The 24,674-nt window shown below is 39.3% G+C and overlaps 1 protein-coding gene across 10 annotated transcripts in view; it reads right to left on the reverse strand.

Moving 5' to 3' along the window:
• Positions 1-24,674, reverse strand: part of AOPEP (aminopeptidase O (putative)) — a 404,538-nt gene that overhangs the window by 335,050 nt on the left and 44,814 nt on the right. For 9 of the 10 annotated variants that reach the window (XR_010729101.1, XR_010729102.1, XR_010729105.1 and 6 more), the window contains exons 2-3: positions 16,509-17,437; positions 4,344-4,510 (exon numbers count right to left, since the gene is read on the reverse strand). Coding sequence is in view for 5 of the 10 variants with exons in the window: in XM_066257430.1 (XP_066113527.1) it covers positions 4,344-4,510; positions 16,509-17,302 (961 nt within the window). In the remaining 5 variants the exon portion in view is untranslated. The remainder of the gene's footprint in view (positions 1-4,343; positions 4,511-16,508; positions 17,438-24,674) is intronic. The other variant, XM_066257432.1, reaches the window with a different exon arrangement.

Raw genomic sequence — 24,674 nt, forward strand, 5'->3', positions numbered from 1 at the left:
CTAAAGAACAAAATGTTTCTATAGAAAATCAGTGGTACAGAGTACAAATAAAAAATGAAAGGGCAAGCTACAGGGACTAGGAGAATATATTTGCAATACATGTATCTGATAAAAGGCAGTACCTAGATTATACAAAACATTCTTACAACTAATAATACAACAACCAAAACCCCCGCATTAAATAAATGGGCAAATGAGTTAAGAGATGCTTTTCAGAGGAAGATACAAGAATGCACAATAATCATGAAAAGTAGGAAAAGTAGCTCACCAAATTAGTCATCAGAGAAATGCAAATTTAAACCACACAAGATCATCTTTGGCAGCCAGTTGGAAGACTGAAATAAAAGGACTGACAACACCAGTGTTTGCAAGGATGCACAGCAGTGGAACTCAGACAGTGCTGGTAGACTGGGAAATGACACAATCACTTTGGAAATAGTTTGGCAGATACTTACAAAGTTCAACAAATACATATATGATCCAGCAATTCCACTCGTAGGTATTTTCCTGAGAGAAATGAAAACCTATATCCTCAAAAAGACTTGTACACAAATGTTCACAGCATTATTTATCATGATGGCTAAAAACAATTCAAATGTCTGTCAGCAGGTGAGAGGATAAACAAACTGGTTTATTCATATAATGAACTCGTCACCAACTTTAAAAAAAACAACAATAAACCATTTATACCCACAATAATATGGATGAATTTCACAAACGTCATACTGAACAAAGGAGTACACATGAAAACTAACCTATAAATATAGAAATTCGATCAGTGGTTGACAGGAGTGGGGTCAGAAAGGAATGACTTAAGGAGAAACAGCAAACGCACAGGGTAAAGGGAATGTCCTATAAATCTTCATAGGGTTGCTGACAATTTACATAGGTGTATTTGTCAAACATCATTGAACAAGACTTAAGTGGTGTACATTTTATTACATGTAAATTATACCTTAATAGAGTTTGTTAAAAAACAAAGGTATCTACAACTAGCTTCTTTCTAGGAAGTTGTGAATTACATAAATTAAAAAAAAACAACACTCCATGAAGCCTAGTAGGCAGAAAAATCAGACTTTCAAAGACTTTTTTAAAAATTGATATCAGATTTCTCCTCAGAAATGCTAAGGAATGAAAATAAAATATATATAGTTGTTTAAGAGAGAAAAGTCAAAGATTGTTCATAACACGACAAAAAGCCAACCTAAATATGAAAAGACTCAGAAAATATACCACACATCCACCCTTCTAGAAGAAAATAATGAAACCATTGCCCAGGTGACTGACAGATGGTTCAAACTTAAAAGCTCAAGAATAGGACAGTCTAAATACTTACTGCAAATATGATTTGAAACTAGATGAAGATGTGAAACAAAAATCATAATTCCTAGGGGATATAATATAAAAACAAAATATAGAGATAATATGAGACCTAAACCCCAAACTGAATTAAAATTGAGGAATATAGGTAAGAGAAGATGATAGAAGTAAATGCCCACTAAATTCCTTATTTGATGCAGAATGAAGTCAAGAACTATTGTTTCACTAAATTGTAAAAGATCAATTTATGGAATACTCTATAGTCATAAAAAATAATGAGAAAGCACTTTATGTTTAGACATAAAATTATCTGTAAGACCAATTTATTCTAAAGGGTGGGTACGATACAAAAATATGTATAGCATGCTATTATCTGTGCAACTAATGAGGAAAAAGTACATGTACAAAGAAAAGTGGTGACTTTGATTACCTTGGACGAAGAGTATTGGTTAGCTGGGAATTAAAAGTAAAAAGGAAACTTGATTGCAATTTTTTGTCCTTTGTTTATTTGTAAATGAACCATATAAGTGTGACCTACTTTTAAAACTAAAATAATATATTATTTGTTTTGTTTTTACTTTGAGAATCAAGTAAAGACTAGATTCTTTCTTGTATGTATGTAAATCTAGTTTATGATAACAGAGATATCACAAATCAGAAAAGATTCAATAAATGACCTTGGAGCAACTGGTTTCCTATTTGGGAAAATAAATTGCAGTTTTCATTTCAGAATCCTGACCAGAATAAACTACAAACAGATTAAAAATTCAATAAAAATTTTTTCATTAAGTAAAAATACTTAAATGAGCCTGGCCGTATAGATCAGTTGGTTAGAGAATTGTCTCGAAGCACAGAGATTGCCAGTTTGATCCCCAGTCAGGGCACATACAGGAGCAGATCAATGTTCCTGTCTCTCTCCCTTCTTCTATCTCTCACTCTAAAATCAATACAATAAACAGTTTAAAATACATAATAAAATTAAACAGATAAATCTCAGATCAAATAAAGACTTTCAAAGAGTAATCTGACAGATTTGACTATATAACAATTAAAATCTCCAATAGATCAGAAACATTATATAAAATTAAAAGGCATACTAAAAACTGAAAAAACTACTTTTCACAAATACGATAAGATTAATATCTTTGTTTTTTCGGCCCTGGCCAATTGGCTCAGTGATAGAACATTGGCCTGGCATGTGGATATCCTGGGTTCGATTCCCAGTCAGGGCACACAGAAGAAGCAGCCATCTACTTCTCCACCTCTCCTCCTCCCCTTTCTCTCTCTCTCTCTCTCTCTCACTTCCCATCCTGCAGCCGTGGCTTGATTGGCTCAAGTGAGTTGGCCCTGGGTGCTGAAAATGGCTCCATGGCCTCAAGCCTTACGCACCAAAAATAGCTCGGTTGCTCAAGCACGGCCCCAGATGGGCAGAGCATTGCCCCTTAGTGGGTTTGCTGGGTGGATCCTGGTTGTGGCACATGTGGGAGTCTGTCTCTGCCTCCCCTCCTCTCGCTGAATTAAAAAACAAAAACAAAAAGACCAAAAAAAAAAGAAAAAAGCTCACTAAAGCCTGAGTATCAAAATGATTAAGAAACAAACATTTAAGGGCCCTGGCCAGATAGCGTGGTTAGTTAGAGCATCATTTGGAAGTGCAGAGGTTGCCGGTTCAATCACCAGTCAGGGCACTTACAGGAATGGAGTGATGTTCCTGTCTCTCTCTCTCTCTCTCACCCTTCCTTTCTCTCCAAATTTAATAAAATAAACATTTAAAAAGAAGAAGAAACATTTAATGACATGAAAAATCTCATTGATAATTGAAGTAACCCAAGTTAAAGATAGGCCTTTTCTTGCCTAGTAAATGGGTGAAGTTCCTGGGAAATGTGGACCTTCATAACTACTGATGGGTATGAAAAATGTACTATTGGTACAACTGAAAATTGGTAGAACATTTCTGGGAAACAACTTAGGCTATATACCAACAGCCTTACATATGCTGAAAACTTTTGACTCAATAATTCTAATTTTACACTAAATATCTCCTCAAAAATTTAATGGAACTTTATTTATAATAGGAAAAAAAACTTATATAGGAAAAAAACAATAAAAATGTCTAATAATACAAAAATGTTAAAATATGATATATTCATACAATAAAATATTGTAAGACATTAAAGTCATAGTTTAGAAAACTAATGACCTGGAGAACATTTGGATACACCGAAAGTAAAAAACAACCAAACAAATAAACAAAAAACTGTTTTATGCTATAATTATAGTTTTAAAAAGATAATACATACCATACTAGAGATTTTAAATACTGAAGGGAAATGCATCATTTTCTCTAAAATTATTTAATTTTATTACTTTCAGTTTTCTGTAAAATTTAAAGTTCCTGTAAGCGTGTGAGAGGAGATATTATATTTTAAATGCAGAAATATTACAATTATAAAAATTGTACCTGGCACCAACATGCTCAGGCTCTCAGCTGAAAGGGTTAATTATTACTAAGCAAATAATTTCCAGACAAAACCTTGACAAAACCTTAGCACTTGCCTGCCATCCTGCTATACCTTTGGTTCAGAACACCATGGGCAAACAGTGTTCAGAACAGATGCTTTACCAGCACCCACCAACACTATCACTCAGCATAATGAATAACCTTGCACAGGCTCCATGACCACGCAGGCAACTCAACTCCAAATGGTGTTTCCATGACACACTTGCCTGCCCAGGAAGTCTTTGACCAAGACCACCCACGTATGGCCCACAAACCATCAGGTCAAAGCAACTGCTGAACTAATCTAGGAATTGATAAGTTTGACATGAAGAGCCCCATATGCCATGCCCAGCTCCCAAATGGTCCCTCGTCCTCCCTGCTGTTTTCTCTGGCAGGATGTTTTCTAGTATTTTCATTCAAACCAAGTAATAAAGGAGTTCTTTAAAGTTGCAAAAAGCACTGCACATTGGGTTCCTAGTCCAGCATGCGTGCAATACATAAAGAAGTGCAGACACATGTACAGTACCTTCCCGAAGCTGTGTTGGCTTGGCAGAATTTTCACCACTCATTAAAACAATAAAAGATGCAGCTGCTCGGACTGTGGCCTGCCATGTTGACATGGCAACGGGTGGCTCCTGGCATGGAAAAAGGGCCCTGTTGTTTATGGGAGATCCCATAGTATAAACACATGGCCTGCAAAAGAAAGACAAAGAAACAAAGCTAGAGGATCTTTAAAATAAGTTGTCACTTTTGTCACTACCATGGCAGAGAAGGTTAAGTTGAGCTTTCAAAGAGAAAACATTTGAGGCTTTGTAGTTGACTGCTTTCAAAGCAATGTGAACTGAAACTGTCAAGGGCTGGCTAAGTAGTCATTTCTACCCAATGAATTACTTAAATATGTAAAAAAGAGATTTTTTTTAAGGGAAAAATATTTTTTGGTTAAAGTTGTAAAAAGTAGTCTGCCAAGTTAAAATTTATACTACCCTTGCCCCTCTCCTTTGGCCCTTAAGCCTTTAAAAGAAAAAAGCTTTAGAGACATTCTTACAAAACTTGGAAAATATTCTGGAACAGAAAATATGTTTGGAGATCACTGAGATATTAACATTTGGAAAAACAAGCTGGTAGTCTCAAATCCAGTGCTGGTGATTAGATACCCCACTCTTGGAAACCACCATCTCAGCTAGAACCTTTGTGGGAATCCTTGTGTGGAGGCCAAGAACAGGGGTTGGCATATAAACAGGACTGACTATAGGTCACTATGGAAAAGACTGATGAGATCAAAGGCATACATTCTTTTGACACCACAGTGTAGAAGGCACAAAGCTGACCATCAGAAAAGTGTCTTAGGAGAATGTTTCAACTTTTTGCTTTTTAAAAGTTATGACAACCGTGATGTACTTATTATCAGCTTAACAACACTATGATTGAACATTTATTGTGTTCCTACAATGTGCAAGAACACAGAGAATGATGGTCCCACTCTATCAGTCAGGGTCCAGTAAAGAAAAGAGAAAACAGCTTAGGTCTTAACAAACAGATAATTTAACATAGGGAATTGGTTATGAAAGGGCTAGAAGAGCTGAGAAGCCAAACAGGGGACAGCTGAGACAATCCAGAGATTAATCCAGAGATTAAGTAGCTGTGATTCCTCGGGTTGAGAAGCTGATGTTACTGGATGTTACTGGCTCAGAGTCACAATGTGGACCGTCCAATGGGTACTGGGATCAGAGGAGGTTCAGTCACGGTTGGAGATGCCAAAGGAAGTAGGAAGAGGAGAAGAAATACTTTGTTTCTTGCCAATTCCTGCTCTCAAATTTTTCCACCAGTGCCCACTCCCACCCCCCCATTGGCCAAAACAACCAGGAAACAGAAGACAGGGGAGTCTAGTTAGGTGTCCGGTCATTCAGAGATGATCACAATAAGAGCAGAAAATGGACCGTAGGGCAGACAGGCAGGTGCAGTCTACCCTCCCAAATGTGTATGTGATAACTTGAGGGTTTGACATGGGGCAGGGAGAGATCAGAAATTCAGAAGACTTTAGTCCTGCCTGGATTGACAGTTTTTGGGGTTTTTTTGACAGAGAGTCAGAATGAGGGACAGATAGGGACAGACAGGAAGCAAGAGAGGTGAGAAGCATCAACTGATTGTTGTGGCACCTTAGTTGTTCACTGTTTCCTTTCTCATATGTGCCTTGGGGCTACAGAGAGTGAATGATCCCTTGCTCAAGCCAGCAACCTTGGGCATCAAGCCAACGACCTTTGGGCTCAAGCCAGTGACCATGGGGTCATGTCTATGATCCCATGCTCAAGCCAGCAACCCTGTGCTCCAGCTGGATGAGCCCACACTCAAGCCAGCAATCTCAGGGTTTCAAATCTGGGTCCTCTGTACCCCAGTCTGATGCTCTATCCACTGCACTGCCACCTGGTCAGGCTGGATTGACAACTTATTAAATGATTATGGGAAAGCCCCTTGACCTCTCTGAGTCACATGTAAAATGGGGATGACACACAGGTTGGGGATCTATATTGTCTATTCTGGTCCATAAATCCATGATTCCATATTCCAAGTTTACAGATCCAAGAACAAAATTTCATTGAAGTCTCGGAATCTCCCATTGGTTTCAATCAGCTTTAGTTAAGTGTCCAGCCTCAGCCTGTTTAAGAGCCTTCCAGAGCTGCCTCATACCAGCTAGGGATGGTGGTGGTGAGTATGCAGTGAGAGGTATGCTCAAATAGCTCAGCTAAGTTGGGTCAAGCATGCCTAGTTCTGATAATTATACTTATTAAGTGTTATGTTTTTTCCCAAAAAGTCCACCTTAGAGAAGGGTCCCAAAATGGAAAAGTGAGTGCTGTCAGTAAACAGGGTATATATTCCCAGTGGCCAAGTGGCAGGCATAACTCTTGCTTCTGCTGACAATGGCAGACCTTGAGACCAAGCTTTTTTTCTCACTGAAGCAGAATGGACCCTACAATTTTCCTCAGTTCAAGAGCTTTAGGAAGCCACTTCCAATATAAGTAGACTTGTGGAATTAAACTTGCTTACAGGGCAATGGCAGGCCCTTGTCTACAAATCTCCTAAGACTTTCTCTATCTCATGCAAAGGGGCAGCTGTCTTATATTATGGTCGTAAGTCGGGGGCTTAGGCCAAGTCTAAAAGTATCTGTATTCTCTTGCTGTTGTGCTCAGCACCTCATTTCTCAAGGGTGGCTCTGATGGTACAGGTCTCCCCTTCTCTGTACTAGGAACAAATCCCCCCTAACATATAGGCTTGCCAGGAGGTTTGCTCTCCTTCTCCCTATGTATTAAAACGCATTCCACTTGTGCCCAATACTTCCTCCCTCAGCTTCCACACATCTTCCCAGAAGAAACAATCAGATCTGAGATGAGGTCGTACCTGAGAAACACTGCCAAGGAAGAACCAGCCGGACTTGAAGGACAGGGAAGAAGAAAGAAAGGACTCCCTGAGGTAGCCAGCTTCCAAATTGGTCCCCAATGACCCCTGCCTTCTTTTAGTCACACCCTGTGTAGTCCCCTCATACTCTGTACCAGATTTAATCTGTGTGACCAATAGGAGATGGCAGATATCACTTCTGAAATTAGATTCTATAAAAATCGTGGCTTTCATTTTAGGGGTTCTTTTCCCTCTCTCTCTTTCTCTTCATCACTTACTCTGGGGAAATCCAGCTGCCATGCCATAAGGACACACTGGGAGCCTCGGGAGGACCCATGTGGGAGAAACCACGACTTCCAGCCCACAGTCGGTGGGAACCTCAGGACTATCAGCACCACCTTGTGAGTCTGGAAGGGGATCCTCCAGCTCCAGTCAGGCCCCGAGATGCCTGCGGCTGCAACAGAATGCAGCCTGCGAGAGAGAGCCCGAGCCACCCAGCCAGCTGCTCCTGAGTTCCTCAGAGACATGAAATAATATTTATTCTCTTAAGCTGGTAAGTTTTGGGATAATTTGTTATCCAGAAATAGATAACAGAATTTTCTCAGGTTTCTGGCTCAAGTGATAAAATTAATCATGAAGTGATTAAAAAAAGAAAACTCAGGACCACAAGCAGGGTCACAGGAAGAAACAGGAAAAAGAGCTCCCACCTATTTAATTTGCCTATAAAAGCCTTTACACACCATATGGCAGAGGACATTTGTATGGACACAGAGATGATGATTTCCTAACAGTATAGTGTCCAACAATGGATGGGACTGAGTGTCTGAAATCAGATCAATCTCAGAATATTCAAGAATGATAATTTTATAAAGTAGTGTGTTTTGTTGCAGGAAGATTTGAGTTGGGATGCCAAATAGGATGGTAGGGCGGGGGAGGGAATCCTTCCATTGACTAGAATTTAAAGAAGGATCTTATCACCATCCTTTCCTCCCCAGTTCTCTATTATTTACTCTCTAGAGCAGTCTACTTCTAGATATTTTGCTCTAGAGTTTTCTCCTGATCCCCCTGTCATCTTTTGAAGGCTCTTTCTGACATATTGTTGAGGGGCACCTGCACGCTCCTGCCAAGGGGCATGGCCAGGCCACCGGGGAGCTCTCACCTCCAAGCTCCCCACTGTCTTCCCCATACTCTCTTCTCACCCTCCTCTTTACAGGGCTCAGGCAGCCTTTCTGCTAAAGACTATGTGTTTTCTTTCTAGCATCCCACTTGATCTCCAGATCTGTCACTCTTAAATTATAGATCAAGTCATCTATCTAAAAGCCAAGCCCATAAAGATACCCAACTTTGATGTAAGACTCAAACACTTTTCTAATTGAAATGCTCTCCTACACTGGAAAGCAATCACAGGAGAGACCCTAGGAAACCTTCTGGGAAATGCAGATTCTCTTTCTGATCCCAACCTGCTCCTTGCTTGGCCTTTTCCTCTTTTTCAGCTGCACCTTCACTCCTCCCGTCCCAATACACCCAAACCAAGTCAATGGCCTTTTGAGCTCTTATTACTTGATGTCCCTATGTGTATCACAGTGCAAATATCAAACAATTTAAAGGTAAGTGACTATATTTTAACAGGGATGAAAGCTTTAACCTGTGGGTACAGCTCTAGCGGTAGAATTCTGGGCATCTGACAGCAAGTGGAGAATGGGTGAACATGGGGTCCTCATGAAGTCATGAAAGCCATACTCTATACATGGTGGCTCAAGAGTAAAGAAGGCTCCCATCATGCACGCACTCAAATGAGCACTACATGGAGAGCTGATTTCCTGCCCTCCAGGCCCCAAGAGGGGAAGAAAATCTATGTGCATTCATAAATATGCCCTACAGTTATCTGGATGTGTAATCAAAGAAATGCATGCAGCTGTGTTTATGCAACATGCACAGCCTTGCACCTTGGTCATGTTGCTAAAATGTGCCAGTTGGAAATTCCCTGATGCTTATAACTTCCATTATTTTGAGACTGAATCATTCCTTCCAGCACACAAAGAAAAATGCCCACTCCAGGGGATCATCTCATCTGCCACATGGAGACTCATTGGGGAGCCTGGTTAACTGCTCAGGAATTGTGGGAGTAGAGGACCCTGAAACCAACAAGAAAACAGGGTAACACAGGGGTGGAGAGGCCAGCTCATGACTTGCTGCTACTAAAGAACTGAAGTGAGGAAAAACCTATCAGAATAACAATGACATAGCTGGTTACATGTTTATATGTTCAAGAGTGGTCAAATAAGGACAAGACATACCATGTTGCTATGATCTGAATGTTTACCCCCCCAATCTTTATGTTGAGATCCTAATGCCCAATGTGATGGTATTAGGAGGTGGGGCCTTCGGAAGGCGTTTAGGTCAGGAGGGCAAAGAGCTCACTAATGAGAACAATGCCTGTATAAAGTGACCTGACAGCCCGAAAACCCCTTCCACCTTGTGAGTACACAGCCAGAGCCAACAGTCTGCACCCTGGAGTGGGCTGCCACCAGAACCCTGACCTCAGACGTCTAGACTGCAGAACTGTGAAAAGTACATTTGTTTAACAGCCAGTCTATGGTGTTTTGTCATAGTAGCCTGAGCAAACTGAGACCTATGCCCTCCAATGTATGAGGCCAACTAACACCACTGTGCTTATTCATTTTCTTAGGGAGAAGCTATCTATAAAAAATAAATTTGTAGAGGATTGATTCAAAAGTATTTTTTTTCTCTTCAGTTGACTGCTATATGCATTTGTCTTTTGCAGTTGGGGTGAAAAGGCAATTAGCTTAAACGATGTTTCAAGTTCCATTAGTTTCCATAGAATCACTCATTTTCAGAGACTTAGTTATTACCACAAAGCAATGGGGGAAAGGGCTGCCCCAGGAGAAGCGGCCAGGAGGCGATGAGTCTACAGCTGCCTGGGCGGAGCTGGATGGGTGTTTTCCCACAATGAGGCACTGATCTGTCACTGGAGGCCAGGGGACCACAGATGTGACAGCTCAGTGGGTCAGATTCTTTTATAGGCTTCCCAGAGTTACAAAGTCCTCAGGTCTCCACCAATTCCTCTCTAACTGTTTCTTCCTGCACCTGATCCTTTTTTATGACTCCCCGTCCTCATTAAACCCCAGTTACAGCCTCCATTGCAGGTGGGCAACCCTCTTGCTTCCTTGTGCCACAAAAACCAAGAGCCAGACAGGAAGTGTCAAGTATGACTCACTCTCTCCTACACACACACACACACACACACACACACACACACACACACCACCTTCCTCACTGCCATTCTACTTCATACCACAATTACCAAAACCAGGAGTCATCAATCATACTGAACGTATGGCAGGTCAAAGAAGGCTGCTTTAACTCAGATTTTCTGTGTAGTCAAAACGGACTAGACTGAATAAAAGTGGCTTTGAGTCAGAAACGCACAACTTTTCACTAGAGGTGTTTTGGGTGCAAAATAGGCAAGCTGCTCATAAAAAGCAAAGACAGGGTTTCTCATCTGGAATTCCCTGGTGAGTACAGAATTATGTATGTGGAAAATGTGGAGGTCTGCACATGGAATCTTCTCATTTTATACATTAAAAATTAAGCTCCAGAGAAATAAAATGGCTTATCTGAAGTCACAGCTAGTTGGCAGCAGACCTCTGAGGAGTACCTAGGTCTGTGGCTCTAATCTTCCAGGTTCTTTTCAACATACTATGCTTTTGATTATAGTTTGTTTTATTATTTTCTGTTGATGTTGGTTTTTCCTTCATTGTTGTTTGGTTGGTCATTTTGGTTGCTTAAGACAGCCATTGTCTTTTCTCCCATGACTGGAGTGGGATTCTGGGAAATAGAAGCGGTTCTACATTGTGCAGCAAGGGGAGAAAGAGGCTGACGTAGAACCCTTCCAAACATGTCAAGTTTGGAATTCTCTATTTCTCCTTTGCAGTTACACAATGATTTCCAGTTCAGGTCTTACAAATTTTGTATTGACTTCTGGAAACAAATAAGAAAAAAAATTGTAGAAATGTTCCTTTTGGATCTAAAATCTCTTCTGAACAATCTGCTGGTCGTTCTTTTAATTTTAAAACTTTCCTTTATAGGGAGATATAAAACAATGAAACAATTTTAGTGGGGGGGCATGTTTCAACATCTGGTTTTGATGTCAAACTAAAAATACTCCAAAAGTCTACTTCTTTTTCGGTCCAACAGCTGATCAATAAATGTAACAGGAAAAACTGCTCTCCTTTGTTATTTGTCAACTTCATTCTGGTCTTGTCCAAAACAAAGAAACATCAGAGTGATTTAGAAAATTAAAAATTTTAATATTGCTTTAAATTATAATGTATTTTCCTAATCAGTTTACCTTTAATAATGATCCAAGTAATTCTAGTTTTTGAAATAAATTTGCTCTATTTAACCAAATTTCCCCTCCATTCAGCTTATGTCCAGTGATGTCACCAGCTTAAGCCCAGGTCTAACAATGCTTAGGGAAAAAGGACTGGGTGATCACAGAGAATACTTTGCTTTTAACTAACACTTTATTCAGTGGAATAGAAAAAATGTGGGAAAATGGAGAAAATACATAAACTTTTAATAAAGACTGCCATTTTTGAAAGTTTTTAAAGGTATATTAAAAACCTAGAATCAAAGAGATATTAAGTTCCCTTCTTTTTAACTTAGCAAGAACACCTTTACACATTCTTGACCCTGTCCCTGTTCTTAAACAGTTCTTCAGAATATTTTTTAAAGGTACAGATACACACCACACAAAGTAAACACTGTATCCAAGAACCAAGTTGTATCAGATTATTATCCATGTGTTTGCTTAATCAGTCATTTTCTAATGTCACCTAAAACCCCGTGTCTGATGACGGAAGCAATAAAGGGCATTTCAGCTCAAGAGCTGCCACAACCCCAGGATCGCTAAACCAAGGCAGGAACATGTAGCTTTTGCCTTCTAGATATTTTATTTTAGAACTAGAATAATAATGGGGAAGAAGAAATTACTGACAAGTATTAGAAGGCACACATTTTTATAGCTTCAAAAGTATTTTCAGTTCTCCAGAGAACAGTGCTACTCGGTAAAAGTGGGAGGACAGCCTTTACAAAAGGGGGATTCAAGGTAGAGAGATGGGGGCTTCTTTACAAATTTGAAGTTTATTTTTATTAATAAAAAGTTAAACTTTTTATTTTGGAACAATTTTAATTTTTTTTAAGTGAAAAAATTACAGAGTTTTCATATACCCTATACCCAGTTTTCCCTATTATTATTAACATCTTATATTAGTATGTTACATATGCCACAGTTTATGAACCAATACTGATACTTTATTATTAGCTAAAGTCCAAATTTTATTCAGAGTTCCTTAGTTTTTCCTTAATGTCCTTTTTCTGTTCCAGGATACATTTTTTTTAACTGTTTCTTAAAACTGATTTTAAAGAGAGAGGAAGGGATTCGAGACATTGATTTATTGTTCCACTTATCCATGCATTCATTGGTTTATTTTTATATGTGCCCTTATGGGGGATGAAACCGTAACCTTGGCATATCAGGATGATATAACTAACTGAACTACCTAGCCAGGGCTGGATACTACATTACTTTTACTCTTTAGGCTGTGGATTTCTTTAGACTTTATGTTGACTTTGAGAGTTTTGAGGTGTACCGGGGTAAGGTGTTGAATGTCCCTCAATTAAGATTTATCTGATGATTTTCTCTTGGTTAGACTGGGATTATGGTTTTGTGGGAGCAAGATCACAAAGATGCCATTGACATCAATCATATTAAGGGTACATACTATCAATTGACATCACTGTTGATGCTAACCCTGATCTCCTCACTGAGATACTGTTGGTCAGGCTTTTCCAATGTCCAGTTACACTCCCCCCACCCTTTCCATACTCTCTTCTTTGGAAGAAGTCTCTATGCATAGGCCACACTTAGGAAGAAAGAAGGTATGCTCCACTTCCTGGAGGACGGAGTATCTATTGTACATGATGTGGACTTCTTCTGCACTGTGGATTTGTCCATTCTCCTCCATTTATGTATTTAGACAATCACTTATTTACATCGTTATGGACTCACTTACTTTATACTTTGGCTTATCATCCAAAACTACGTTTTTTATTTGTTTTTCACCTTTGAACGTTAGAAGTTCTTTCAGATGGCTCCCTGAACCTGTGATACATACACACAGTTGCAGGTTCTTCGAGCATTTCCTTATTTTCTGGCACTACAAGATGCTCCAGGCTCATCTTGTATAGTTCCTGCCCAGTTATAGCTATTTCTCCAAAAAGCCCTGGTTCCTTTATTGAAAAACGGTATTAGAAACCAAGATCCAGGCTCTAGAGTGCTAGAGCTGTTTCTAAACCCTTTCAGCTGACAAGCAAGAAAATGTGTGTATGCTATCCCTTGGAAACACTGTATCTATAACTACTTCTATGTGCAACCATCTGTATCTATATTAAGCTAAATGTGAGCTCATAGTGATGTCTCCAGTTCTAATCAATTTCCCCATAGATTTTTCTAGGCTCTTCCCCTTGCTCATCTGTAACCTCACACTTCTACAATAAGAAAGCTGATTCCCATCATCTGCCATTCATTTACTTAATTATTCAATTCCAGCACACATGCATAGCAATACCAAAATTGTTAACCTGTACATCCACGGGAACAACTTTATCAGCTGTGGTATTATGTATAGTTCCTGTTGCCTTTAGCTTTACAGATTCCACATTTCCAAAACGATTTAGGTCAGCATCTTTCCTCCAACCTCCTTCAGTAAGGCAATTTCACACATTTTAATATAATTAGGTTGTTTTGTCACATTCTGTATTCCATCCTGGATTCCTCTGACCTCCTAAATGATTACTTCTTTATGTAAAATAAAACAACAGAAATATTATTTTCGACAAGGGGTATGGTAAGGGCAGGAAGGTGAGCAGTCACTGATGAAACTTGAAAGGAAAAAAACCAATTTAGAAGTGACTTTAAATTTCTAATACCTGCTTAAAATAGAAATGTATTGAAAGCTAACATAATTCATTTATTTTTTAAATGTATTGAAATCTTTGCACACAGTAAGGGACATGGCAATGATCTCACTTTCACAATTAGACATGAATTTTTCTAGGAGCTTCCAGTTAACTTTATTCAATTATCCTACTTGTAAAATGAGAATAAAAAGTTTCCCATCCAGGACTAAGAATTTATGGGAGGTATACTGACAATATTAAGGGTAAAAATGTAACAACTATTCAGGTTTTAATTGCAGTAAATAAGTTCTACCCAGTTATGTTGTTCATATAATTGTGAAATTTTATATTTTCACACAATTATATTCATAAAGCATTGCAATCCTAACAATTACAATTCACTCAAATCACTAAGGCATTATTTCTGTCTAGCAATTTGGGGTCCACGGGCATTTTGAAGTCCTTAAAGTATCCAAAGAGTTACCAGTATATACCTTGATTTATTCTTAAGTACGTGAAAGAGTTTACAAAGACTGGGTGGCCATTCATGGAAGATCATCTTAAATAAAATACTCCCCCCCCCCAAAAAAAAGGGGATGAAAACATCTTTTGAGGATTAAAAAAAACACATTTATTATCCTTATGTGACTGCATAAATGCCATTTCTTTACTAATATATAATCACAAACTTCCAAGGATACAGTTTAAACTCCTACTGTGATAATCTACTTAGCGGAATTATCAAAAAAGGAGACATCCAGAACAAACTCATCAGTTTGCAGAAGCAAACAGTACCCAAGGACGTCTTTGGTTTCTTTCTGGACACCAGTATTTATTCATCACTCGTTCCTACTCAACACTTTACACATAATGTACTTCATAAGTCTACACTCTTTCTTTGCAATGAGCACTAAGAAGAAAGCCATGTTTGAGTCCATTAATGAGTATTTCTTCCAAATACTGTCAACAGTCTCTTCTTCCCCATTATTCAATTTAAAAATTAAATGTCTGTGAATATAAAAACTAGTTTACTAGCTAAGTATTCAGAGACTATAGTTAAATCTTATTGAAAACTCCATCTTTAATATTTCTAAAAACTTTGAAGTTACAATAAGAACACCTGTTTCTTTCCCCTCATGGTTTCCTAAGAATATCCACTAAGTTATTCTATAAATAAATGACTATGCTTTTGTACTGATGTAAGCTTGTATCAACCCTGCAATTTCCCAAGGCTGTCTCAGACTACAGCAGAAATAAGACAGGAAGTGAACTCATTCCAAGCAGGGCAGGAGACCAGAGCAGGAGGTAAGATTAGAGGCAAGAAATGGGATAATTAGAGCTCAAAGTCAAAGTGATGCTTTAAGAAAATCTAAAAGGTTTTGGGGAGTGGGTTGGGGAGACATGTAAGCAGTTCACCAAGTCAATGCAACAAAAGAAGGCACTTAAAACAAGCACACAGATCTAGCCTAGCTCTGTAATAATTACCATATCGATTTGTAGTACATTAGCACAAAGAAATCAGGACAATAATGAGGGATCAACAAAGCGTAATTTTAAAATTCGAAAATTTGAAAATTCTGAACAACTGTTGGAGGAAAGGCAAGAAGAAAAGAATGGCACCCTAAACACATCCCCTGGAAACCGATACCTCATCAGTTCTCCTCCCCACACTAAAAACCAAGAGTCTTCCTAATATCAAATACTAAGAACCGCGGCCAAAGAGTAAGTGTGCAGTATCAGCAGAACCGTCACACTTCTCACAAAAAGCCATTATGAAGGCTTTGGAGATTCACAATATATGATAACTAACAAAGTCCAGGGAGGCACACCCGTCAGAGACAGGTACAGTAAGAAAGTCACAAAGCAGAGCTGGCTTTGCTTAGAAGCACGTTGCCAGGCTTCACCTCAACCCAGCTTGGCAGCAGTCTTCTCCCTCAGGGGGATGTAAAGAAACTGTGAGAAAGTATTTACTCGGAGACATATCACTGCCACCTACAGCACTGTACCAGCAGAGAGAGCTAGGCTCAGGATTTAATCATTAGGCTTGTCTTTCAATGTCCTAACTCAGAAATACAGGGCTTAATAAAGTAGTCCCTTCATCCTGACTCAAGGGAAATAAATCCTATTAAGAGTTGAGCATGCTTGGGAATTTACCTGCTTCCCTGTGGGTCTAAGGATTTGAGGCTGGCTGGGGAATGCCACAGAAAGAGGAGGAGTGTCTTTGCAGAGTTGGTCCCCTGTCTGAGTGTTCCTGCAAAGGCTCATCTCCAGTGTGTGAGGTCAACAGAAGGGGGCTGCAGAGCACTGGGTAACCTACCTGCCACTCTGGTCTGAGGTCCACGTAACTGATCGCCCCTGGGGTTTGGTTCTGTACTGTATCCTTACGGCGTGAGGAAAGTCAGTAGCTGTCTGAGCCCCTGTCTTCCTGATCTGTAAGCTCCAAGTGTCAGTGTTAAACAGGAGTGCCCCACAGCCAGGAGCCCGGCTGCAGCGGGCATAACAGTCTAACTGCTCCCTCCAACGATCTGCAGGCAGAGTCACAAGTTCATGTACAATCTGATTCCTGAGCTCAGAAACAACTGTGAGCTTGGGAGACCTTGTAAATTTTTCAATATCTGGCACAGCAGCAACATCCACCTCCTCAACCTTTAACACAGATAAATCACAGCAATCCAACACTAACAAAAAATCCTCACTCCCATGATTCTTTGTGTCACAGCAGTACTTTGAGACAGAAATCCCAGAAGCCTGTTCCTGGTTGTCATGGTTACTATCTTTACCAGAAGTATCTTTTCCACCTTTACCACAGATTGCAAAATCACTGTATCCCATTTTAGATGAGAAGGTCCTTGTGTTTGTCACAGGAACATGGCAGGGTTCCGGCATCCTGACTTTGCAGGCTTCATTAGGCTCTGATCCGCGGGTTTCCTCAGTGGAGCTACTCTTTTTTCTGTATCTGTTTCCAGATTCAAAGAAAAGCACTAAAGTGCCCTCAATGATTTGACTTTCGAAATCCACATCTAAATCCAGTACATAGTGCTTCACAAGTATGTGGGCGGTGTTGGCCATGAGAGGCAAGTCATCTCGAGACGGGTCCAGCTTTATGTCCATGGTGGAGGCTGTTGAGAACTTTGTTAACTCTCAGAAGGGGCTTCCTATCTGCCTTAATAATTTGGAATCATAAATGGCTGTCACCAAAAACAAAAAAATCTGATGTCACAAATTATGGTTCCAACTTTCAGTCCCCTGGCAAAGAAGAAAAACACAATTAGACAAAATTCCAAGACCCTAAATGCTCCTGTTGCTGCTGCTCCTGCTAGTTGACTACCTTTTTAAATGATCCCCCAACGTGGTGAAGCTCATAGCCAGAAGGCAGACTAATCTTTGTGACTGACATCAAAGAAAGCTGCATTATGAGTTTCTAAAAATATTTCAATTACCAATGGAATGAAAGGGGCCTGCACAAAGCCAGAAGAACCCTGCTCCTAACTAGAACCGTCCTTGGTTTGGAAAAGAGCAATTGTTATGCAAAAGCATAACTGAGCATCACTCTATCCCTTGTTTTAAAATATATTAAATGTATCATTTCTAATTTTGTGCATCAAAAGATAAACGATTGTTTCTCTACCATGATTCTAAGTAACAAATGTGAATGAAGGCTAAATGGCCTCACATTTTATTCTTTGAGAGTAATAATTTAATACATACAATGTAACTCCAGGGATTAATGTACTTTTCACATTAGGACTGCTCTCATATCAGCACTTCCAGTAAATTACAGGAAAATGAGCCAATTTACCAGGAGTGCATTCTAAGTATTCCTTTGAGATTGTTCATGGAGATTTTTCAAATTTATACTTAAATACTCAAGGTATATCATTACATCTTAATAGCTAAAAACCCATTAACATTCTGGATAATAGCCTTCTTGTGGCAAACAAAAAAGTCTTCTCATTTGGAAAAAAAAAGTACGCAAATACCTATAAAAAAGGAAGGAGAGAAATTAAAATGTAGAAACAGATGTTGTAATAAAATGCCCAAGTTCTTCATAAAAGTTCTGAATCAAAATGTATTCTTATTTTATAATAGCAATCCAGCTAAAGGAAAATTTATTTGAAATTATTTCAATCCCTGTTGTGTACCTAATTTCTTTCATTATACAGTGTTTCACTATTATTATTTTTTACCAAAAATGGGGGAAAAAATTAAAGCTCTAGCAAAGTAGATATATTTAAAAGAATTTTTGTATTTATAAGTATCAGGAGATATTCTTTTATCAACTATAAAAGTTACTTACTTGACTTTTCAAGTAAAATTGAGCCCTGCCTTGTCATTCCGTTTAATTCCTCCTCACTTTCCTTTTGACTTTATCGCATGTCTACTAGACTCCTCTTTCCCTTCCATCTAGAATCTCATTCCAGCAATCAACTCCACTGAATTTTCATTTTCCACCTATCCACAGGCTACTCCCTCATCAAAATCTCAACCAGCCTAATAAATTCTGGCTTCCAACAGCCTTACACCGTCTACTTTCATGCTAGTTTGTCAGTCATGAAGAATACACTCCCTTTGCATCCTTGTTCTCTAGCTAAGGGGCTGTTCAACACAGCGCTTCCTGAAGATGGCCTCTAACACCACACCTCCTTTCTTTCGGGATGAAGACATGTGCCATACCTGGAGTGCTCCAGCTTCCACCTCCCATATTCTCCCACCAAATGCTAGTCTCCCTCCATACCCAGTTTAAGTGCAATCACCTCCCAAAATCCTACCCTGCTCTCAACTATCCCTCTCCCACTAACCTGTATGTGTTAACGTACATTTTGACTTTTAAGAGTAGTAGAAATTGGCCCTGGCCGGTTGGCTCTGTGGTAGAGCGTCGGCCTGGCATGAGGGAGTCCCGGGTTCGATTCCCGGCCAGGGCACACAGGAGAAGCGCCCATCGGCTTCTCCACCCCTCCCCCTCTCCTTCCTCTCTGTCTCTCTCTTCCCCTCCTGCAGCCAAGGCTCCATTGGAGCAAAGTTGGCCCGGGTGCTGAGGATGGCTCCATGGCCTCTGCCCCAGGCACTAGAATGGCTCTGGTTGCAACAGAGCAACGCCCCAGATGGGCAGAGCATTGCCCCCTGGTGGACGTGCTGGGTGGATCCCGGTTGGGTGCATGCGGGAGTCTGCCTGCCTCCCCATTTCCAACTTCAGAAAAATACAAAAAAAAAAAGAGTAGTAGAAATTAAGAGAAATTAGGGATGCAAAAAGTAGTTTGAAATTACTTCATGGAGAAGCTGGTACTTCCCTTGGTCCCAGAAAAGTCAATTGGCAAAGGAAATAAGTCAGGCCATTTTCTTTTCTGAATGAGAGCAATTAAATTTGTCATGTAAAGAAAAATAACCTTCCATAAAGTCACTGGCTATATCTCTGTAATGAAAAACAATAGATGTTGAAAATTTATCCTGCTGGTATTTGGGGCTGCTACTATCCAGTATTTTGTTAATAGAGCTCTTTAAAAAATGTTTAATAACAACATCAACAACAACAAAATCCTAAACACGCACCACACATGAGGAAAATCTGAATCAACTGAGATAAGGGTTAACTTCGTGGCTGCCTAAACTATCATATTTAAAGAAGTATAGTTTAGCATTTGTAACAGTATTGATATAACCATTCATTGTCCAACTCTAACAGATTCCTTCATTTACTTCTGAAAATTAATATAACTTAAGAATAAAATATATCCTACACAGCAATGTTTACCACGTGTGTCCCTGGTAGTAGAGAACAAGACTGCCTTTGAGTTCTACCCACCCAAGTCTATTAGCATCATCCTGTTTGTCATCCTAACTGGCAATCCTTTGGTCACCTTCAGTGGCTTCTTGAGTCTACTCCCCACAGATGCAATTCTAAATCTTTCCTTCTTTTAACTTTCCAATTCCATGCCTGCTAAATGATTCTCAGATAATTATTTGGCCTCTGACTTTACTGAAATAATTTTGAATCTCTGAAGCTCCATCACACCTCAAAGAACTCTAGTTCTTCTTGATACAGAGCAAAAAAAAAATCCTTTCTCACCAAAGCTAATTCACTTCATAAATCTCAGCTTTTGGAGTATTAGAGGACCAAATAAATAGCACTCTTTTGCCTACCCAAATTCTAAACATACTGAGAAATGAGGTGAGGATATGGCAGAGGGAGACTAAAATATCACCATTTTTACTGAAGGCTAATCTGAAGAATATAGTTTAGAGTGAAAGCCAAAGTTTCCTAAAAACTGAACCCCCAAATTTGATAGATTTACCCATAGGGTCATGGACAATACTGGCTCAGGTCAAAGCTCCCAGAAGAGGAGGTACCCTCTCTTAGTAAGACAGGGCCTGAAGAAGTAAGGAGAACAGTTCTCTGTGCTCAGGATTGGTGCCCAAAAGCAAAATGGAGAAGCCAAGCTGAGCAGAACATACCTAGTTCCTTCTTCCCAAATTGACCAGCATATGTCACTCCACCTCCCTGAGAATAGAAGTGACCAGGAATGTTACAGTAATTAAAAAGAAAACAAGAAAGGAAACATCAGAAATAGGAAAGGAAGGTTCCCTGCAACACCACTCCCTCCCGCTAATTTGGAATTTTGTTTCATTGGACATTTTTCTCCTACCAACATTTTGTCCCTTTCCATGTCTCCAACCTATTCCCAATGTTCCCACCACCCCAGAGCTGCCATCTTAAAAAACAAACACTGCAATATCTATATATAAGAGCATTATGTGGTACATCTTACACTAATACAATATATATGCCAATTATATTTCAAAAGAACTGGAAATAATAAAAACAAAAAAAAAACAGTATTTGATCCTGTTGCCCATTTTAACCCATTTCACTGAACTTTGGAACCAAAAAATTCCTTAAGGCTCACTAAGTCCAACTCTCTAGTTTTACAATGCAGACAATGAGGTCCAGAGAGGTAAAGTGACTTATACAAGGTCACCCATTTCTGATGCTGTTCCACTTGCTGATGCCTGTCCTTGGAATTCTCCTCTCTAGTGCTTGTGGCCCCTTCCTTCATACTGTCCAAGTTATAAATCAAACGTTACCCCTCCTAAGACTCTCTTCCATACCCCATTCTACCTCTTTAAATCTTCAGTTGTATGAACTAAAATCAATTTGTATTGAAAGGGCTTTGAGGAAGATTGGAGAATATTTTTAAAGTTTCCATTGATTTGAGAGGGAGGGAAGGGAGAGAGAAACAGAAGCATCAACTTGGTGTTCCATTTAGTTGTGTACTCATTGATTGCCTCATATGAGCCCTGATCAGAGATAAAACCTGAGACTTCCATGGGCCAGGATGACATTCTATCCACTGAGCCACTCAATCAGGACCAAAATAGGAGCATTTTTAAGCCAGCCCTAGAAGATTCAGAAGAGCACCATCGCCTTTGCATGGCTTTCAGCCTAAATTATGTATGATGTGTAAGTCTATTATAATTTGTTGCTTATTACTCCTATTTTGTACTTTTCACAGAAGAACTAAATCTCCTTTTCCTACAAGTACTTAGCTCTCACTGACATCAGTCAGGGTCATGGTCCCAAGTTGAGGAAAGAACTGAACTGACTGTGGTTGCAAGCGTGCACGCGCGTGTGTGTGTGTGTGTGTGTGTGTGTATGGCCATGGTGAAAGACCTCTCATCAAACAGCAACCATATTTCTAGGAAGTCCACTGACTTCAACACTTCTTGCTATTATTGTGCTCCAATTTAAAATGCCAGCCCATCCCACTAAAGCATTTTTCCATTCTCTGTCATAAACCATAACATATAACCCCCCGCCCCATCAAACCCAATGTTAGTTTCCAGTGGCTAACCACTGCTGCATCTAAAATGGAGTGTCTATTTTAAATGCTTAAATGATTGTCTCAGCAACACCATTAAAGGCTTTGAAAGGTTTTCTGTACAGCAATATTTTTCTTAAGAAAGGAAGGGGTGTAGGAAAAGGATCTAATACTAAACAAAGCAACGGCACAGCAAGAGAACTTCCCTGCTGCTTTTACTCACCCAACAGAAACGCACACATCCACCAATGTGTGAGCCTCTGTATAGCCACTCTGGTTATCTCCAGAGAAATCCATTTCATTCTCCTTTGAAGCTATAAAGCTATGAGAACCACTCTCAGGGCCCTTAACTTATCCTGCCTCGTTCTATCATTATCTCCATCTTCCACTGGTCTAGACACAACTTGGGCCTCCTGATTCATCTTTGTGTTCATGACCATGTTAAGTAGAGTACACTGTACATAATAAGTGCTCAATAAATATCTGTAGAACTGACATTTAAGGCCATTTGTGATTTCAATGTCTAGTTATTAACAGAACAAAGATTTTGGCTTGCATAGATTCTAGTAGAAAGATATTACTCAACAAACATCTTCCTCCATATAGCTCTCACTTTTTCTTCTCAAGATATACCTGTACCTCTTTATCCCACATCTGTTTTATTTTAAGCAACACAGGAGAAAAGGAGAATTTTTGCATATATGTGTATTATATAGTATTGAGTACACTGTGTGCATTACAAAGTATTTAATTCTACAAGTTACTTGTTCAGAGGAAGACGACTTTCTGCTCTCCCAAGAGTGTGCAATCTTTGGGACACAGTGATTGCTCTTAGTGACAGCCAGTTTACCGCTGAAGTGTACTGTCTCTGGGTATAGCTCCTCAGACACTCAAATGCATAGTCATAGGAGCATAGCTTATTGCTGTGAAATTTAAGAAAATAATTTTAGAATAAGAAGAAATCTTAGAAGTGCAAATGTATTATTTTGTGTTTAGAAATGTCATGCTGACATTCTATAACATTTCTTCCACTCAATGGTTTTGAAACATGGCCATGTAGATGCACACAGATTCAGTGTCTTTAACTGCCATTTAGAGTCTCTGTATGAATATTCCACAATTTATATATTTCCCTATGTATGTTATATGCCCTTGAGTCGGCTTTGCCTCCAGGTGACCCTATGAATGACGGATGTCCACATGTCTCATCCTCAATAGCCCTGCTCAGCTCCTACAGGCTCATGCCTGTGGCCTCTTTTATGGAGTCAGTAGTTCATTGGTCTCCCTCTTTTCTGGCTGTCTTCTAATTTTCCCACTGTTATTGTCTTTCCCAAAGAACACTTTCTTCTCATGATGTGCCTGAATTAGGACAACTTCAGTTTTGTCATTTTTACCTCCAGTAATGTTGAGGCTTAACTTGTTCTAGGACCCACTTGTTCATCTTTCTGGCGGTTCAGGGTCTCCACTGGCGGTTCAGGGTCTCCACAGAGCTCCTCTCCAACACCATATTTCAAAAGAACTTGTTTTTCTTCCTATAAGCCTTCTTTGCTGTCCAACTTTCACATCCATAATTGTAACTAGGAATACAAGGGTCTCTAATGGTATACACTTCCTCTTAATGGCCTTTCCTACTTCTTCCACTGCTGCCCTCTGAGTCTCAGCCTTCTCCTGATTTCTTGGCTGCAGTCTCCATTTGAATTGATGACTGAACCAAGCTAAGCAAAATCTTTAATTTCCCTGCTCTTATTTATTTCTTCATCTATTTTCTCTATTTCAAAGCAAATATATTCTAAAAGACTAACTCCCCCACCAAATATACTAACCCTTCCTCCAAAATATCTAGCTTTTTCCTTCTTAAGTAGAAATTCTCAAGGATTTTGAACAAACTTACTTAGCATGGAACTAGTTTTCTAACTCAAAGATTTGAGCAGCTATTAAACTCTCTAGTCCCTCAGAAGTTTTCTGTTAGCTCCTCACATTCATCTCCCCAACCTGATAGAAATTGTTCACTGGTGCCCTTAAACAGTTAATAAACTTTTGAAGCTGAAGTTATTTTTAAAGAGCAGAAACAAGCAGATCACCATTATCTCCTGTATAATTTTAATCTTTGAGTTTAGGATATGCTAATATACCTTTAGTCATTTTATTTGGTCTCTAGCATTTTAACTTCAAGCTTTTTCCCTTTGTTCATTCCTTTTTATTTTTCTTTTACTTCAAGTAAAAATACAGTGTTAAAACAACATTAGCTATACGTTTTAACTGAACAAGTACCAGGATATTCAGATTCTAAAACCCCTCTGGAACCATAACTCGGAACAACCCGCGCACCACCCCCATATAAATGTATGCTACAATAGGGTCTTTCATGGCAAATCTCATACCCGCGAGGCTGTCATTTATCACTGAGTAAATAATGCAAGATAACATAATGAAAAGGGGATTTTGCTTTATTCCCTTAACTATAAATAAAAATATATAGCACTTTTCAGGATTACCACATGTGGTATGATATTAACTTAAATACCAGTCTTTAAGCCAAACTGTAAATAAGATAAACTGCGCTCTCTGGTCTCAAGTTTTAAATAGTCTCTCTTTTCTTTAAATGTACTGCTTTCATGAAGAATACGAGTGATGGCATATAATTTGTGATTATGTAATGAAAGACCCAA

The sequence above is a fragment of the Saccopteryx bilineata genome, chromosome 2, assembly GCF_036850765.1.
Source record: "Saccopteryx bilineata isolate mSacBil1 chromosome 2, mSacBil1_pri_phased_curated, whole genome shotgun sequence".
NCBI lineage: Eukaryota > Metazoa > Chordata > Mammalia > Chiroptera > Emballonuridae > Saccopteryx > Saccopteryx bilineata.